This window comes from Calonectris borealis, chromosome W (genome assembly GCF_964195595.1).
Source record: "Calonectris borealis chromosome W, bCalBor7.hap1.2, whole genome shotgun sequence".
Taxonomy (NCBI): Eukaryota; Metazoa; Chordata; class Aves; order Procellariiformes; family Procellariidae; genus Calonectris; species Calonectris borealis.
This window is the reverse complement of record NC_134351.1, coordinates 523,655-543,671: the sequence shown is the minus strand read 5'-3', so window position 1 is coordinate 543,671 and position 20,017 is coordinate 523,655. Positions and strand designations below refer to the sequence as shown.

The following is a 20,017-nucleotide window of genomic DNA, read 5'->3' as shown; positions in this document are numbered from 1 at the left end:
CCCTCGGCAGTAGCATTGTATACATCATCTATGTGCAAGGGCTGTACAGCTTTCTTGTGGGTTATCATGCATGATAACTACTATGGCTATGCAAGCGCAGAGACAGACTGATGCTCCCATCCGCCTTAACCACAGGACCTTGCTCCACGGGGCTGGTGGAGATGACCCATCATTGCTGCTCAGGCTGCCTGGGGCTCCCGGGCTGGCGGCCCTGGCAGCACTGCAGGCTGCAGCGAGTAGCCACCCCTCGGCCAGCTGCTCTGCAGGGGGCCGTGCTCCTCCAACTGCCAGCCAGTATCAGCTCCGCTTGTTGGGGAGTGGGAGGCAATCGGGCCAGCACCTACTTAGGTTTTCCCCAGAAAAAAACTCTGAACAACAGCAAAGAAAATCTTGCTTGGTCCTGAATCTAAAACCATTGGACTGGATCCTGTGTGTCCCACAGACTCAGTAAGATTTAGCACTCGTGAAAGCCATGCTTTTTCTCAGGGTTTAGGTGCCCTACCCCAGCGTAATCTTCCAGGTGGGCCAGATAGAAGGTTTAGCCTTGCATGGAGCTAACTCCTAGAATAAATGTGGTGAGCTCATTTTAGTCTGTACCAGTTATTTGCTGGTACCCCAAGCCCCAGAATTTGGCACACACAGCAGCCAAGCAGAGGGCCGCTGCTGTCACTTGCCGTTTGAACTGCATTTGAAGACCAAGAGGCTGTGAAATTAAAGCAGCTGGAGCAGTCTGCACTGCTAACTGACCATGGTTCGCCGATAGCTACCAAGCCTTGGTTTCCTACAAGTCCTCACTCAGTTCTCTATACGATGACATTTTGGTCCCAAGCTGTAGAGTTATATGCTTCAGTTTTGGCCTTTTGCTATATTCAGTACAGAGATGGTCAAAACCTTTTTTTTTTAAGTTTTTGCAGAAAATGTCAACATTTGAATACTGGGTTTGTTTCAAAATGTTTGAAACAGACATGTTTTTATTACAAATATATGCATTTTTTTCTGAAAGCAGTATTAAATGAGTGGTTACCTATATGCTATGCATCAGAAGCACAATTTTGCTAGAAAATACACATGTAATAGCATTTTGATTACTTTGAAAAAACGGGAAAAGGCACATTTTTTCCCCAATATTAGCTTTTTTAAAGCCTTTTTTTTCCATGGGGAAAAATGTTATGTTAAAAAATGAGGATCAGCTCTAACTTCGCACTAAGCAGTCACAGCACATAAGTTTTGATCCCCTTTGGGGTTTTAAAGTCTCTCTCTCACCCACTTTTCTATATTTACATTTAATGCTATAGAGCTAAGTGCATTCCTCTGCCTGCCCTCACTCTGTAGCCCCTGTGAGACAAGACTGAATTCACAACCCTTGGATAGTGGTGTCTTCTACATCACAGAACATTTCTGCTCAGCAGCCTGTTTCATCTCGGTGAAGGTGGCTTGTGCCTTTTCTTTGATCGCATCCATGTCCATATTCTGGATGTTCTGCAGCTGTCCCAGGATAGAGTCCTTGTCCTCTTCCTCCACCTGATCTTCTGCCACCATCTTCTGAAGGTCTTCTGGCAAACCCACATCATCTCCAGCCATATGTATTTGATTCTCATCCAATTCACTCTGACACAAAAAGCAGAAAATAAACACAGTACATGAGAGTATTTCTGCTATCCCAGGATCTACCGATGAGTCTCTTTTTTGTTTGTTTGTTTTAGGGAGAACGGGAACATATACACAGATTTTTCAGCCAAAGTTTTTAGAGGCTCAATCAGCCCCCATACAAGTGCTAAGATTTTTCACACAGTGTCAAGTGTGTTTCTTTGAAGGGTTTCAGTAATGTCAAAACTGAAGCCCTCAGTGTCACTTGCCACTTAGAAATCCATGCCGTATGTGTTAACTGTGGTAACATGCTGATGCTGCAGGAAATCCACCACAAGTTATTTGTACCCACCAAAGACATGCTGCAATATACTGCCTAGGCTGTCATCTGTTGTGCGATTTGGTCGACGAAGCAATAGCTTTAGGAAAACTGTGTGGCTACCATTCCCCTATTCATTTGGTGGTGGGCATTTTTAGACATCAGCCCTAAATTGAAGCCTTCCTGAAGAAAGATTAAACTTCAGAAAGAATTACTGGAAAAAAAGGTCTCCATCTTCCCCAAACCATGTCTAAACTATATCTAGGTCTTTGGTTGGCATCTCTGAGTTGTGAATGAAGAGCAGGGGCTGCCTGGCACATAATCAGAGCAGTGTTGCAGTGCTGGTAAGCGGGGTAATAGGAGGACTTAGACAACAAAAGAGAGGATGGAGGTTGGGTGTGAGTCTGAGAAAGCAAAAGGAGACAAGAGAAGGAACTGGTTAAGCAATTAAAAGGGCTGAGATGCAGTAAGCGCTACACACACTTGCTTCCTGCCTGCCCGCTGAAACGCTCTATCAGTGGGGCTATGTCAATTTTTCAAACAATGGCGATTTTGTTCACATTTTGTGGTGGATTCTGATGGATCCAGAGCTCAGAAGAACAGGATATTTTGACACAGTTCACACATCAAAGATAAGCATTAATGCCTCATTACTTCTCCAAAATGAAGCATGACAGCAGCAAAGGCCTGATATGAATAAGCAGCAATGCTGTCAGCAGGAGGTGTTTTTGAGAGTGAGAGGGGTCTTGGGTTTGCATGAATGAATGAATGCAAGAATGAATGGAAGGACGTATATGAGCAATGTCTGTGTAGTTTCAGGCCTTAGCAAGGACGGGCAGACTGGGATGCTTGCCTGCATAACCACTATTTACTGTTACATATATTTGCACAGCTTTATGTTTGCAATAACTGTACTTCCCTTTAACCTGGTTTCTCTCCATATCTCATATGAAGATATGGAGAGGTGTATCATGATCGTTACTACTATGTGGCTAAAATGGGTGAGGACGTCTCTTGACCCTTTGGGTAAGGGTTGCTGCTGTCAGATCTGTGGGAGCTAGAAACAATATCCCAATTGGCAGAAGTATTCTTTATTGATTGCGTAGCAGGAAAAAATGCGTTAAGCTTTTAATCAGCAAGCGCTGGCTATCGGAGGAGTTAGCCCTTTTGAAATTCTTCCAAGTAGCAGTAGAGGATGATAAAGACAGATACTGGGTTAATGACTGAAAAAGTCCCCCTAAGCAGACAATCACACATGTTCTTTGCTTTAGAACTGGTTATAATTTAAGACATCACTGCACACTACTGTATATTATGTGAGGAGATGCCCATACAGCGCACACAAAGGCCACTTTGGTGATGTGAACAATTGTTTGGCACATTCTTGCACCAAAGCCCCCTGTCCTACTGAAGTCTGAGATGTGCTGCACAACACAATTTGGGGGTTCAAAGTGTTCTCTGACCAAAGAAGAACGCATTCAGATGTAGTCTAAAGCAGTACAATTCTGCCCAAGCCACCTGCCTCTACCCCCTTGGCATTTAGCCTGTCCTTGAATAGACCTAGTATGAGCTTCAACAGGGTAGGGCTGCTCAACAACAAGCCGAGAAGCACCTACGGTGTGTATGGCCTCTTTTCTTTCTTCTAAAATTTGACAGATCTGGTTCTGTTACTTTGGTTTGAAATGGAAATGTAACATAAGCAAAAAACCTGTTGGCTTTTTTTTAAAGTCTGGTGGAAATGAGTTAAAGCTTGTTTTCTCACAAGGAGAGGCCAGAAGATTTTCCCACAGGATGGTCTTAAAGTCAGGCTAATGCTGCGAGTGTCCAAACACACAGTAAGCCTGCAGATCCAAGCACGCGCTTCTGAAAGCCAGGAGCAGAAATGTGGTGCTGGAAATGCATCGTGTCTGTTAGTGTCAGACAGCAGCTTGCAATCAGAGTGCGAGCAGAGTGTGCAGATCCCCGCTGCCCCAGCATGCACACACGTGGGGACTGTTAATTGCCCAAGGCCAGACATGGCTCTGACAATGATAGAGGCACTACCCTGCATCAGAATACACTCAGCTTGGACTACAGAGAGCACCCAAAATAGGCAGACCTCATGGTCAGGACCACTGGGGCCATGGGCTCTAACAAAGTCACACAGAAAGCCCCCCTGGACCCTGGCAAACCTGCACTGCCCTGGATGGCCTCTCTCCTGATGACTTGAATCCCCATAGTCTCCAGGTCTCTGCAAGTGTTCAGCCACCCCTTTAGGATCTCTGAGAACACAGAAGCAACATCTATTCTAGTAAATTAAATATGCCTGGCACTGGTGTCTTGCCCCAAGGCCAGCTGGCCTGGAACAACCCACTGCGATGCTATTGAACTCTCTCACCCTACCAAACAGGGTGGTCCCATCTAACTGCCTATTGGGAATGCCTATCCCAACTCCCAAACTGGCCCTGGGAACTGCTTGGGAGAGTGCCCAGGCCAAAACTGGGTCAGACGCTATTCTGACAATTGAACAGCACAGGCGATAGAGTCCTAGTGCCTGGTAATATGCTTTGACCCTGGTTACGCATCTGATGTAGTCAGACTCAGATCCATTTTGTTAGAGGTGCAATATAACACAGAGTTCTTTATACATACATGATACACAGGTGTAAGCAGAAAACAGACAGTCTAAACATCTGTTTATATGAAGTCTGATTGTAAACAAAAGAGATTAAAGCTCACAGACTAATCCACAGGGGAGCCAAACTGTTTTCCAGCATCACTGTGTGATGTACTGCCTTCTTTATGTCTAACTTATCCTGTCATAAAATTTACCTATGCCTATGCGCAGAGATCCTTAGGTAGGTGAATCCAGACCTGATCCTGTGATTCATCACCTACAACGCACCAGTTACATACAAAATCAGAGTTCATCTTGCCTTGACCTGCAAGTGGGATTTTTGGTAAGCAATACAGCAGCCCCATACTGACCTATGCCATCCAAGGGCTGCAGGCGCCTCACAAGTAGGTACGAGGAGCCACAAGTTGGAACCGCCAGCCTTCTCCCCCGCAAACACCCTCTTGTGCCATCCCCACACAGGGATCACAGTTTGGAGCGCAGGGAAGGTGTGCGGAGGCTGCTTGACTCCCCAGCTCTCAGGGCCCCGTAGGTACCGTCATGTCATCGCCCAAATTGGCTTCAGCGAGAACCCCCCCAGCCCTGGGGCCCAGAAACCCCATTTCAGCTCAGGTCAGGCCCCCAGTCCTGCCCTAAGCTCTGTCATAGCTGTGCCTGAGCCAAGGCGGTCCCCTGCTGCGCACGGCTTGTTGACTGGTTTTCCAGGACGGACCATGCTTTGCCTTCCCTGACGGTCACTGGGCTGTCGCCGGACCCTGCTGCCCGCCCCAGCTCTGCCCGCTGCGTTCAGAGCCTGCGGGACTGTGCTTGTGGGTGAGGGCACTGCTTGTGCTGGGGTGCCGCATCGCCCCAGCCTGGACCTTCTCAGGGAGCTGCCTCCTGACATCCGCATTGTGACTCCATTTTTCCGCAGTGGATCCACAGCTGTTTCACTCTGGCCTATTCAGAAAACATTTAGATCAGCAAAAGAATTCTTCAAGCTTAGCAAATACTTGTTTTCAGATACTTATCTAAAGTCCGTATGCACTGAAGAGCTTCTCCTGAGACAAGTTTCTCTTTCTGCCTGGTCAATATGCATCCCCCGTGCATAGCTGGAGCTTATGTAATGGCTGCATACAAGTAAGAAAAGCCTTTCGTTCTGGAATGGCACTATTCATTAAATGAAGTCTTAACAATATTCCCATCACAGCACAACAGAGCAAGAGCTGTTTGAGATTACATGACTACATGTCCCTTTCATGGCGAGAAGCTTTCCTTTTTAATGTCTTTAGCAGCACTTGTTATTGAAAAGACACCTGATTGCATCTGAATACTCTTTCCCTCTAAACATTAGTGAACGAAAACCATCCTGCTGTTCAGTAACTGAGAATCTTGTAGAGCAGTGCCCACAGACGTGCTTTGACTAGGGGAAGGGATCCACCTGCTTGGAGCAGATGACTTAGCCCCTTCCTGAGGTGCTAGAAATGCATCTATCGCAACACAACCCCCAGCACTTGGACAGAAGAACGGCACTGATGTGACAATACTCTGACAGACATTTGAGGTGGCATGGCGGATATATGTGCAGATCAGTGATGTGAAAGGGGCGGTGGGGCCCGTGGGGAGAGGTTGCCATGCTGCAGACAAGGTCTTTGGACAGGCTGGACGGCCCTGTGGTCAGATGTTCCTCTGCTGCATCACAGGCACCATCACCTCAAGCTCCTGTGTTTAGACCTTGCAGAAGTTAATTGATTACTGGATCTCAGTTCAGGGAAAAGGCAGTAAGTGAGTAAAAGAGTTTGTTGTGGTTTTTTTAAAATTAAAATATTTATTTATGCAATTTTATTTATTTATATAATTTTTTAAAAATGTTTTGTGTGGAGGTCATGCATTAAATACTCCGAAGATGAAAAAGTTGTCCATAGATCAAATGTCTCATGGCTAAAAACATCTTTCTGATGACAAACCTAAGTTGACAATTCTGTTAATAGGATTAGGTTCATTAAGGGACTGCTTTCTCTTATAAATCTGGCCCAGATAGCATGGAGCTTTAGATTTTGCACTGAAAAGGGGGCCCTGCTTAGTCCTGAATTTCATGCTTTCATTTACAATGTGTGCTAGTGATTGATACTGGTAATATTCAGGGCTTCTATCCCATACTAAGCTACCTGAAATGACTTTCATTTTTCAAAATAATTAATGCATTATCACAGGTCGGAGAGCATTTTGCTGCCATAATGTTGTACCATAGAATTGATTTTTTTTCAGGGACATATAGCATGCACGTAATAATTTCATTTTCTTCCTGATATAACATATGCTTTCATAAGGGCTGATGAAAAGAAAGCAGACCTTCAACCAAGAAGTGCTATATAGGTAGACACAAATGCAGAAAAGCATATCCTGCAAAATTTACTTGCAACCACCGCAGATCAGCAAAGCTAAGTACATGCTTAATATCTTCTTTGCTGGCTTAGAGCTCCTGTCGTACCTTGGAGGCAAGTCTTCTACTGTTATTACTGAAATTTGGCCCCAAAGACCTCTTGGTGTATTCCAAAGTCAAGATCCTGCTGGAGATGGGGCAGATCACCATTGCATGCTCTTGGGTGCGCTCGTCAGAGGTCAGCCACGGGTGGCTGCGGAGGCTTGGACCCCATCTCAGAGCTGAAAAAAGCACTACGGATGGGAGACACTCAAAATCGCAGGGAGACACCCAGCTCCACTGACTTTTAGTTGAGAGCCGGGCACAAGTGTCCTGCCGCCTTTGGAACTAGCCCTTCTTGGGATTTAAAGCTGGGGCCTCACAGGTGTGGTGGGGCCGTGGGGCACTGCTGTCCGGTGGCTGGCTCAGCGCAGGCCTCCAAAAGGAAAACAAAGCCTAATGATATTTTACTACTCAGCTGCTAATTAAAATGCTGGTGTTTAGAGATTTAGACCTACAATCCAATCAACCACTTAAAATCTTGTTCTTCATTTTTTTTGCATAATTAATCTTTCTGTAATTAAACTCGCCCTCAGGATATGTTTTCCTCTTTCTTGTCACTACGCTGAGCACCCACAGCCCAGAACAAATGGCATATTGCAACTGATGAAAACAGAAGAGCACAGTGGATAATCTGCCCTCGCCCCTTCTACCCCTACATATGACACTGGTCACGCACAGAGCTAGCATATATCCGTGTTTCTCCAGGCGTATCCCTTTCCCTTCCAGATGGATATTCTGTCTGGAGGGGATCTGAAGACATGGTGCATTTCTCCAGTCTTTTTGATGCCAGGCTATAGCTGTGAGCGAGTGCCAGCAACTCCCTAGCACATCTACCGCAGGAACAGATACCAACCTCGCGCACAGGACGCGGATCCTGCACTGACACCGGGCCCCGTGGTCGCGCCGGCCTCGTGCTGTGCGCAGGCAATGCACACAGCCTTTCTGTTTCAGCGGGGACCGCGCTGCTGAGCTGAAAGAGCTCAGCACCTTTGATTCAGGATGCATTGCAGATGATCTGTGCAGTTTGTAGGAGATGCGCAGGTTTGGTAACGCCTGGAAACGCCAGACTACGCGGTGCAGAAACGCGCGTTTCTACAGAGGGACCTGCAGCCATAGCAGCAACACCTCTAGGGAGTGACAAAGAGATCAAAGTTCAAGTACAAGTAAGCGTGCGACCTCGATAACCATCTGTGAAGGACTCACGGGCTAATGACACTCTCTCTTTGAAGGAGAAGCCATAGGTGTAGCAATACACCTTCACTTTTGAAGATGACAAACTGTGCCTTCAGATAATTTTAAAAGTCAAATGCCCTCACAGAGAGTTTGTTGATCTGAAATGAGTTGTTACATAGAACTGTATTCGCTTCAAATTTGCTTACAAAAGCTCTGTTCAACACCGACACATTTGAAGGGCAAGTAGAAGTAGCTTAATTGAGGTTTCTCCACAGCATTTTTTGCCTTGCTTTCCTCCCCCCCAGTACCTGTCTCAAAACGCTCTGCCATACTTTTTTAAGACAGTACTTCTCTTTCTTGGAAAATCAGTTAGCAACGTTTTGGTTGCAAAAACCATGTTTTCAAAGTTAGAGAAAAATACATTTTTCATCCCTGATTATGAATGAGGCCTGCCAGACTGGTTAAATACAGATGGTATAATTTTATCTTAGTCACAAGGTTGATTCACTTTCCATCCAAATTGTAATTTGCCTTCAGGGTTCAAGCAGATGATTCAGAGTGGTGCAATTTTACGAACACGGCACTAGAGGGCCCTTGGCGGCCCAGGGTTAGAAACAGCATCAAACTAACACTGTAGAAAAAATACGTGCTTTACAATTTGTGTTTACATTACATAATCGCTTTCTGAGCCTAGGTGGCTCTGTTAATTTTTAATTGCTTGACTGCTGGGTCCTCTCCTTCTGGCATTTCTGACGTTTCAGTGGGAAATTCTTCAAAGAGTTCAGCAGAGATGATTGCAAATGTTTTAGTGTTTAGTTGTGCTTGCCACAGAAAATGCACAAATATTCAATTCTATTGCTTGCAGGTTCTGAGATAGGTTTTAGAGTTCCTTAGTCATATTTGCCTTTGCTCCCAAGTCACGCCAGCTAATGGAATCTAAGGGGCTAGCTGGCTCAGACCAAAACTCTGTTAGGGACTGTCACGACAGAGGTGATGGCACTCCGGCACCGGAGAGCATGCCCCCGCACGGACTCAGTTAGGAGTTTAGATTCAGCACGAGACACACAGAGCACTGAGGAAACTGTACAAAAAACCCTTCACTGGCAAAGGGTAGACCTTCTTAAAATGCATCCTCCACAGGGAACCCTTCACACCTGGTTCCTCCCTGTCAAGCTGGAGGGATTGCACCAACCTCGGCCCAGGAACACCACCAAAAGCCCCTGACAGGAAAGGGAACAAGTGGAACCATTAAGCCCACTGCTCACAGACAGCCAAACAACATAAGCGTCCCCACAGATCTGGATGTAGGCAGAAGTGATTGAATGAACCCCCTATTAATTCATTAATTTACTTGGAGGAGAATGAAAAGCGGTAACTGGGGGAGCTATCTCGAAAGGTTCAGCGTTGTGGGAGAAGGTAGCAGAGATGATGTGTGTAGAGGTGGCTATGAAATCAAAGATCAGCCCTTGAAGATCGTGGGAATGTGTGATGGGTTTAAATAATCTGCTGGGAAAGCCCAGTTTATTGGTGAACTCTTGAATTTGGTATCTGTGGGCGAGACTCCAGAGAGCTAGGACAGGAAACCTGATAAATGTCGTTTTCAGACCAAGGCTTGATGAATTTGAGCAATGCCATCACCCTGCTTGAACCGCCCTCAGGGTCCCTCTTGTTAGTGAACATGACAGAAGCATTTTCCATAGTGAAACTTCCGTTGATCTTTAGTCAGCCTAGGATTTCTGCTTCAATTCAAGAGTTGCATTAGGCTCTTGGTCCCAGTCTCAAAGCCCCACCTCAACCAGCATAATATATTTTGCAAATTAGGTACAAGAAAACAGGGTAGATCATCTTAATGTGAAGGAAATACTTTTCAACTGAATGCCATTGACCTAAGTTGCACTGAAACACAGACAGTCTTTAATGAGGTAAGTTTGGACAGCAAACACAAAGCCCCAGAAACCAAATAGCTACGAAATCTTGACCAACACTTCCAGTTATTTTCCCAAATTCCTTCCAGATCAAGGATAAGAAAGGATGCAAACATCTTTGGTATCTTTAATACCTTTGGCCAGGTTAAATCCTTCCCACTCAGTTCAAAAAAGCAAGAACAAATCATTTGCGTGAGGAGGTCTAATATTGCTAGTTAGGTTTGATAGAAACTTTACACACAAAAACCTGTTTCTGTAGAAAAACATCAGTGTGATATTTTAGCACATCAAAATTTTGACAACATCAAAAAGCTCCAACTATTTTAGAATAATAGTTATAATTTCTTTTTTTTTTTTTTTTTTTTTTACAGTCACTATTGGAAATTTTTTTTCAAAGCAGCGGGGTTCTTTTAAACAGACTTGTTATAAACTTTTCATTAAAAATATTATGAGCACCTTCCCAAAAAAATCTGAGAGAAGAAGTGGCTCTTTTTAAACCCCGCAAAATAGTACAATAAAAATAAATGTTTGCAAAGCTCTTCTCCTCATCTTCAACTACTCCATTGGTAACTTTGGGCCACGGACTGGCTTTTATAGCACAACTTATTTCACCCAACTAGAACCAGTATTCAGGTGAATGCTGAGCAGATAACAACGGCAGAAAGTTTTCAGGTAATTGATGGCCAGTGAAGGACATAGCCTACGTCAGGATAAGGGCAGCCTTCAGACGACGGCCTATCCGTGCCGCTGTGCAACCTTGCATTTTTCTGCCTCACTTCAGTATAACACATTCCTCCTGTAGAAGAAGTGCTAGAAGATGTGATAGGTATTTCAGACTCGGACAATCCCTTTTAGCTTTCACAAAGCTACAATCACAAGACTTGACAGCTCCTGGGAAGACTTTTCCCTTCAACTTTTCCTTGAGTTGGGTCCTCACAAGGTAGGTGCCTGCACGCCTCAGGTCGGCTCTTGGTTTCCTGCTGTTAGGTAATCTCTGTGACAGGAACCCTACGCAATTATGAATGAAGTACCCTGGGGCATTATTCATTTGTTAGCTGAGCATATTTTGAGTGTGTTGAACTCCCTGTTGATAGTTAATTTCATTACTGCTGCTTAATTAATATAGGCTAAAAAGTGGTATGGATAGTTCTCAACCTTGACTAGGGCCATCATCCCAGGATAGAAGGGGCTGGGAAATGCGAGCCATGTACTGCTAGAATATTCTAGTTACACTGATATAATAATCAGACTTCTATCTACCTGGGCTCACACTCACTGGGGCATATAGGCTCTTAATTTCCTTGAAATCTCTTGGAGTCCAGCACCTGAATGCCTTTGTAGTTCTGCTCCACCGAGCAGGGACCCAGGCCTTTAGTTAAACATATCTCAGTTCATGCTATTTGGAAGCTGGGTGATACGAAAAAGGCCACCAAAACACAAAGAAGTCCATATCTTCATGTGACTGATGAACCAGCAAGCCCCGAGCTCTGCTCACCACAAAAGGCAGAACAAAAAACACGGAGAGAGCACAGATCGGACAGTCGTAACGCTGTCTGCAAAGGGAAAAGCAGCTGGAGAACTCCAGATAATGGCCATTATTTCCAGGAGGGATTTGCTCAAATGATAAATTTTCAGCAAGTCACTGAAGTCATGCTTGACATAACTGTATGTGAAGGACATCTTAATGAAGCTGGAAAAATAAATCCCTTTAGAAATCTTTTACAAGCAATGAAGGAGTGACCAGGCTAAGAGCAGTTTGATAGCATGTAAACCACCACCGTTCTAAGATTAGTTATTCCCGGGAGAACTCACATGACCTTTTAACAATCTACGAATAAGGAGCCTACGCAAACCCGAGTCTCCAAAGACTTTCCAGAAATAAGCTTTTTTCACTGCCTGCGTACAGACTCAAATTCAGGGATGGATGCAACCCAGGTTTTAGCAGAGGGAAGGCGCTCATTGCTCTCACAGGCTATAGGAACACATGGCCTACTTGTCCGTGTCAGGGTGGAAGGAAGCAGCTCTTAAACTTTCCCCCTTTCCCGGCAAATCTACCAAGCCAACGACAGCATCTGGAGAACTTGTGTCATGGTGCAAATAGTGCAGAGTAACACAGCACGTTAGGCTAAAGCAAAGAAACATGAGAGAACAGAACATGGAATCAAGAAATGTTATGCGCATACATAGTAGAATAATTCAGTAAGTCCAAGAAACAAACATCCTGCTCTCTTCTCAGAAGGGTCTAAACCATGTTACACAATCTCTGGAACTAGGTAGATCTCTGGGAACTATGTATAACTCTGCTTAAGACAGCATTGATTCAAGCAAAGGCAATCCTCCAACTTGGAGTTTCTTGCTCTCCAGGAGACTTTAGTGCCTTCTGGTGCATTCATTTCATCAGTGTGGGGCTCTACAGTGCCTGGTGAACCAGGTCAAAAGTTGCAAGGCCACCAAAATCCCCGTCTGCTCACTCTCCCATCAGTAAGACTGAGATCACACTCTGATCTCTCCCGTTCCTTTGTCCCTCACCAGCAGCTTCCTGCACATCTTTCCTACATTTCTCCAGTTGAGGGCATCCAGCTGGCAACGACCAGGGACCCTATCCAGAAATCCAGGGCCCTCCACGGCCACACTAAGTTCAGATTCAAGCTCAAGTTTGTGAGCACAGAATCAAAGATCAGGTTGTTCTGCTAATTCCAGCTACACCATTGGAAGAACCAGGGTCTTGGGCGTGGAATACATCTCACCCGACTTCAGCTCTCTGCTCTAAGGTAGCAACCCGGCCTCCCTCTGCGAGAGGCACGCGCCACGGGAGGGTGACCCAACTCCACCTTAAACGCTTATTTGAAAGTTTGGAGATGAGGCTAGAAGTGCTGGTCTCTTTCCATTGATGACAGAGTCCCTAAACGACTTGCTTGAGTTAAGTACTAAATTTTTTAGCAGCTAAATTTAGACGAGATGGATTCTTTACCTTCCTCCATTTTAATTAATCAGAAAAGCACTGGAAAGTACTGATCAGAAAATAAACAGTAAAGACTCAGAGCTGGCAGGTGAGTACTAGTAATACAAGCAAGCTCTCAAATTGCTAAGACCCACCAAATGCTTCCTTGTGGGACATAAATAAAAATCTTCAAAAACGCTAACATCTTCACAGCAGTAGTAGTTCAGAGCAGATGCAGGATCCAAACCCGTACACAGACTACCCTGTCCCATATTACCTCTCTCCTACCCCGGGGAGAAGCTTACCAAATAATGTAACACAACTTTTCCAAGCACAGCACCCTGAGTTACTTTCTCCGCACTGGAGCTAACGGTGCAACCCACTCTGGACAAGACTGAAAAGCACAAGTGGGACGCACCCACACGCCACAACCAAGTGCTGGAAAGTCATGGACAGACACAAAGCCTTTCAATTCTGTGGCCCAGTGCAGAATCTCAAATTTAGGGAGCCCCAAAATGCACAGCAGTAAAGGCCCTGATACTAATTTGCACAAACAAGTCTTCAGTCACTTCTTCAAAATGAATGGAAAATAATATTCAGTACTTCACAGACCTTCCTCTACACCCTTCCACAGTTTGTTTTCTTTAAAGAGTGTTTGGGAAAGGAATTTGTCCAACTTTTTTTTTTTTAAAAAAAAAAAAAAACCTAAAACTAATCGTTTTCACCCTTATGATTAGTCATCCCTTCAGAGCATGCTAATAGATTTGAAAGGCTGGGCTGTCTTATTTCTCTTCTTCCCACCGTATCATTTTTGCCCATGTATCTGCTAGCTATTGGGAGTGGTTTTCCTTCATTTCCCTTACAGAAGTCAGTTACTGGTTTGTTGTTCCCTGTGTATCTCTTGAAGACTTTTTTTGAAAATGCCTTCGCATTTCTCATCTTCTGTGGTTCAATGACAGACTACATGCCTCAGTAAGTTTGGCAATTCCTAATTTGAAATCCTTTCGAATTCTTGGGTAAATACCCTCTGGCCCTGGTGTACTGTACACCGTTCAACAACCTCCTCCGACAACACTGAGCTGAGAAAATTCCCCTGATTCACCCCCATAAAGAGGGGGAACCTATCTAGGGACCTTCATAGTGATCCTGCAGTTAAAATGAATGCAAAGAATTCACTTAACGTTTCTGCTATGGGCTAATCTTCCCTGATTCCTTTGCAGAATCCTTCTCTGGCTCTCGCTCCCTTAGTTCACTTCAATTCCAGCCTACAGTCCTAGAAGAAATACCAGGCTGCTTCTTTACAGAAGCACCACCATCTTGCGACAGGAAATAAGCTCCAGAATATTCAAGTTTCAAAACCTTTTTTTTTTTACTTTTTTTTTTAAATAGGCAAGCTCTGTGGATGTTTAGTATAGGCTTAGTGCTAAAGCCTGTACTTTGATAAACCTTTGATAAACAAGAGTCCTGCCGTTAAATCCCTGAAAACACAGACGACGATCAGAAAATAAACGAGGGAACAAGTCTTCCCTCTTAACACTTTACATACAGTAGAGAACCATCTTTCTTTGCATCCATGTGTTTTTATGTCAGGAAAATACTATCAACCTAAAAGCTAACTACGCTTTCTGTCATGATCCAGAAGCTACTGCAGCTGGTGCCTGTTTTTAACAAACCCCCAGATTTCTCTGTTGCTTGAAGCTTAAGTTGTCCGTATTTTGGTTTTCCTGGGAATATTTGACACAGTGTGAGGAGCACTAAGGAAAAAAGAATGGACAGTTTGCTTGCACTTCTTGGAAGAAGATGATAGTAAAAATGAGCCTTCAGAAGTTTAGCAGAACTCAAACGTACAGCTTGTAGAGGAGTTTTCAGGGACTTTTCTTATTTGCTTATAGCTTTTTTTAGAACTGTTGCATGTTGCTAAGGCGGCATACTAACTGTGAGACACAGACCAGATACTCAGCTTGCCTAGTCACCTGATCTGACGGCATAGAGAGGGACTGCAAGAATCCTTCCGTTAGATTCAACTACTAAGCAGAGAAAAAAGGGTCTAAAAGCAGTCACTAGGGAAAACCATGGCTTCAGCCTCCTCCATTTCTGCGCCGAGCTGCAGTGGGGATCCCACTTCGTTTGCCATTTTCAGAACTCTGCGTTGGTAGTCACTTTGTTTTAAAACTGGCCACCGACCTAGGTGAGATCACAGCCTACAGGCTTACCTTAGGGAGTCTGTACTTTTCTCTCAGATGAACTCTCAGACAGGCTCGCTCGGCTTTTTTCTGTGCAAACGCTGCATCTCTTTCCATCCTGGAAATCAGAAAAATTGTTTCTTCACGGTACTAATAAAATACGGTCTTGTACGCTGAGCCAGTTGCCCGGCTGCAAGAAGCTCCATGCAGGAGCTATTCCCAGAGCTATGTAACTTGCCCAAGGCACAAAAGGAGTGGTACCAACAAGTTATGGGGAGGGGCAAGGCTTCCCATGCCCCGAGCTTGTTCTCAGAACAGTTCCCTTGAGTCCTGTGAAGAATGAAAGGGTAAGCCAATACGACTTGTCTGGAGCCTGCACCTGTACTAGCTGTTACTGCTCACCGTAACAATGCACAATTCCAATGAGCAGAACAGAAAAGTTACGTTTATTCCTTCCTTATTCCGCTGGGGCACTTAGAGACCCGTCCGCCCCCCAATGCTGTTCTCCAAACGTGACATTCTCGTAGCGTAAGGACACACACACACAATGGCAGAATGGTCTTTCTGGGTCACACCAAAAGATGACCTATCCCAGAGTACCATCGTCGTAGACAGTAGTGGACACTTAGAGAGAGAATTTAAGAAGAGGATAAGCATCCTGTATCAAAACTGCCCAGCTTCCAAAAATCAGTGGTGTAGGGTACTAGAGCTGGAAATTGGTGCTACATCATTGTCTTTAATAGCCCTGGATGGCCTCTGCCACCTATGAATTTTCCTGGTCTTTTCTGCATCCATTTATTGTTTCAGAACATCCTACGGCAATGAATTCCACAGCTTCCCCATGTGGAAAAGTACTTCTTTTATCTGTGATTTTATAAAATGCTTTCATTATATTTAAGAACTGTTCAGCACAAGTTTTGGTTAGATTACTTATGAATTATTTGCAAAATGTGTCTCCTCAAAGATTATTGGTAACATTTGATAACATTCACCTTCCGCCCCCGCTTTTAATTTTTTTTCCCCAGAAGCATTGTCATGGAAATTCTTAGGCAAAATTGATTTTGTTCCAGTAGAGCTATTTTGTCACATAAAAGTTACTTGCAAAATGAAATGTTATTTTTCCTCTGCTTCCACAAATGAGTTTTTGGGTTTCTCTCTCTCCCTCTCAAAAAAAAGAAAAAAAAAGGTTCACATTCGCTGGAAGCCATCTTAAACTTCTTTCAGCCAGTCATTGATAGGAAGACTGGAAAGAGATTTTTTGAGCCCTTCTGGCATATTTTCCCTCTCTTTCTCAACCTTCCTCCTCTGTTGCCCACTCCCTCTCCAGAGGAGCCGTCAGCAGCCACGGCTGGTGCTGGGACGCGCCCCGCCGGGCGGCGCGCCCGGCGCTGCTGCACATCCCTTCGGGTCCTGGGAGGCTGAGGGGCAGGAGGGAATTTTCTGCTCAGGGGGTTTGAGCTTTGCACTTGTCCTGGCACCGGGGGAGACCGGGCAAAACTCACTCAGCCAATCTCCCGCCGCCGCCTGGGCTCTAGTGTCCGGCCTAATCTTACCCCTTTTTGTTCTGGAGGATCTAATTAGTCCCTGGAACAGGAAGCTTTGTAGGAATGGGGCACAGGTATAAGAGTAGTTGCGTCACAGTCAAGAGCCGGGAACGTACACACAAACCGGTGGTCCCCTCTTGCTTAAACTCTTGCCATGCTGGAAGCATGGAGACTGCCAGCACAAGCCACCCGTTTGCTCGTGCGTATTACACATTTTCCTGAGAAACAGCAATCTGTGTGGTTGTGTGTGTTTAGTCACAAAAAAAACCCCAAAGCCAAAACCTGAGAAGAACCCAAAGCCAGGATGTCACGCACCAGAGGCCAGACTCTGCCTGATGTGACTCCAGCAAGGCACTTCTGCTTCTCTGATCTCCACTCTTGCACAGCTGAAAGCTGGGTGACATCCCTGGAAGAGATGCTCTGCCCTGACGAAGATTTCTGACACAGATTTACATAACCACGCCAGTGTGCGCTGTCCTGAGCCAATTTCTTCTCTTTGAAAGTACTTCAGATGTTCCTATTGTAGTTCCAAACTGTACTTTCAGAAGTACTCCTGCACTGATTCCTCAATACAGTTCAGCATGTAACGGACACATGCCACACTTGAAAACATGATAGAAATAATTATTTTTGCAAGCATTTTCCCTATCCCAGGAATCACGTTTTGCTTCTCAGTCTCAATAAAGCATCCTCCTGGCAGCAGGTGGTTCTTTCTCTTTTAAATATCCCTTGACAAAATGCATAGCAAAACATTCTGTATTTTATTCCAAACCAAATGTTACCTATTCAAGGCTTTATGATAGAAATGGCTTGCTGCTAAATACAGACCTGGATACCTCAAATTCCGTCAGTCATTAACCTTTCACCTATAATCATCTTACATGAAGGATTTACACAACCATTATGTAATTGACCATTAGAGGAACAGATGCATTTGAGATTTAAAAGTCAATTCTTTTACTTATAATTATGCATGATTTGAACTCCTACATGTTAAGTCCTTTATTTTCTGCTGTTTTGATATTTAAACACAGCAAGCGGTAAAGATTATAATTACAGACAAAATAAAATGGAGATTTAATCAGTTGAAAAGTTCTCCTTTATTTAGTAGATTTTAGAAAAAATAACTGAAAATGCAACTACAAAAAATAACTATCTTAAAACTTTTCTGTAGGTAAATGTCATCCATTTAACATAGCACTTATTACTTTTTTACATCTGCCACAATAAATGTGGACAAAGAAAAGATTTTGTATTGAAAGTGTACTCCACATGGAGTTCTAGGAGAACAAATCATAGACATTTGAGAATTAACTCCTGCACTACAAACAGCTTTGCACCTATGGAAAAAATTGATAGATAAAGTAGCATCAACTAGGAATGAATCCAGCGTCTCAAGGTGTGGAGACAGCAGGAAAGTGTAGGAGAGAGTTGCAGGATGGGGGGGCGGGGGAGGGGGAATGTAACATTTTATCATTTCCAGTTGCTGAACTTTTAATTTGGAAAGTCTCTTCAGCAAAGATTCTTCTGCTTTGAAAAAAGGGAAGAGAGCTGAACGTTTGGCTTTTTCTTGGGTTATTTTTATCTGCACAAAGTTGCCAAGAATCAGCCCCATACTGATAATAAGGTAACAGGTACTCACTTCTCCTCAACCACTTGCTTTTGATATTCCTCATACTCCTCTCTGGTCATTCCTGCAGCTGCTGCTGGGTCAGAAGGAGTGCTTTCTTCTTTGCCTTCTTCCCCTCCACCTCCAAGTCCCAAATTCTTTACCTGGTTGCTCAACATACTTTTCATTAGAAAGGCCATCTTCTCAAGAAAAAAGGAGCTATAAGCAAACAGCTACAAGAAAGCCAAACCAAACCAAAAATGTTTTCAAAGCCAACAATTGTAAGCAAGAGAGTTTCTACAGCCACATCAGCTCTTCAAGGGCACAATGCTAGTGAAACGTGAATGCCAAAACCAGTTTGTCAGCCATAATCTGGATTAAAGAGTGAACTCCTTAATATCTAGAGGCAGATGGTTCAGATTACTCAAAAAAAATCATTAGATGCAGCTACCTACTTTTTATATTAATACCTTAAGCTAATTGCACACACACACACACAAATCAATTATAGTGTGCAATAGCATTTTGACTTCTTCAGTCTTGAAACTGTCACTTTCACAGAGATGAAAACGTTCCCTGGAACGTAACGGATCTGCATTACAGATCTGGTTGACTAAATGGCCATAGTAGAATCGTAAAATTTGGCCTACTGAGCAGAAAACTCTTTTGGATTTATACAATCAAACGAGATTTGAAAACTGGAATTCTTCACTAAGCAAAAAACCCAATCCTTTTTATCCATTAATATTTTATCACATTGGACCGAAAGTACATTGAATGATTTTTCTTCATCCACTTTTCATATGATTGGTTTGTCTCACAGATGAATGGGGCATTACTGCTATCATTACGTTTTTTTCAAGAAAGTAATCACAAAAAAAGCAAATCACATCTTCCTACTTTTCATTCCGTACGGTTTATTTCAACTCTTCCCCAGGCTGTCTCCACCTAGATCACCTGGACTGGTGATCACCTAACTGGTGCTGCATAGAACACCTCGTGATTTTAGCCTTAACCGTCAGTAAAGGAGAAATGAATCTGACTGCTTCTGTATGCTGCAATACAGCCTTGATGCCTTTTGTTTGTGGATTGCTTGTGCAGGTCCTCACCTTTCAAAGTTTTATTCACATCATTAGCCTCACCAGGTCTATTCAGGTGAAGATTTGCAGGATCCGCTACTAGATCATAGACTATTTTGGGAAAGAAAATCATCTGCTGGGTCTCAAAAGTTCATGATTTTGGCTTTTGAGCATTTATTCTACTATGACTGACTGCGCATGCCTTAATGAAACATTCGGTAGTTTTGATTATCTAAATGGTTCTCCCAGCACTCTCATAATTTCACTGAGAGATGGGAGGATTCCAGTTTGCCTAATGCCTTGATCTGTATTAGAGCCTTTCTAATTAAAGCAGACCTGTTACTATTTTTAAAAAAAAGCAGGATGTTCTGTAATCCTGGATTATTAGTGATTAAACAAGAAACTTTAAATTTCTTTTTGAAATAGAGTATCGCTCAGAAGCAAGAATTCCAAATCACAACAAAACTACTTTGATATACTACAAATACCTAGAAAGCATTTTTCTTAAATCAAAATTTATTTTTATAATCGCTGTGCACTTTCAGAACTATGCAGAAGTTGCAAGAATTTGTGGGAAGA

The 20,017-nt window shown here is 43.8% G+C and overlaps 1 protein-coding gene across 1 annotated transcript; it reads right to left on the bottom strand.

Annotated features, from left to right (window-relative positions):
* Nucleotides 1-1,100: 1,100 nt before the first annotated feature.
* LOC142074797 (complexin-4) lies at nucleotides 1,101-18,572 on the bottom strand. Its single transcript, XM_075135675.1, has 3 exons — nucleotides 18,393-18,572; nucleotides 15,237-15,324; nucleotides 1,101-1,608 (listed from the first exon to the last, which is right to left on the bottom strand). The coding sequence occupies exons 1-3, from the start codon at nucleotides 18,557-18,559 to the stop codon at nucleotides 1,381-1,383; spliced, it is 483 nt and encodes a 160-aa protein (XP_074991776.1). The 5' UTR covers nucleotides 18,560-18,572; the 3' UTR covers nucleotides 1,101-1,380.
* Nucleotides 18,573-20,017: the final 1,445 nt, after the last annotated feature.

Bases quoted from the DNA above. Each gene is read 5' to 3' on its own strand.
- LOC142074797 (XM_075135675.1), bottom strand. From the start codon at position 18,559: ATGGCCTTTCTAATGAAAAGTATGTTGAGCAACCAGGTAAAGAATTTG. The intron at 15,325-18,392 runs GTGAGTACCTGT...TCTGATTTCCAG, and splicing joins AAGCAAGTGGTTGAGGAGAA to GATGGAAAGAGATGCAGCGT. The intron at 1,609-15,236 runs GTAAGCCTGTAG...TTTTTGTGTCAG, and splicing joins AAAAGTACAGACTCCCTAAG to AGTGAATTGGATGAGAATCA.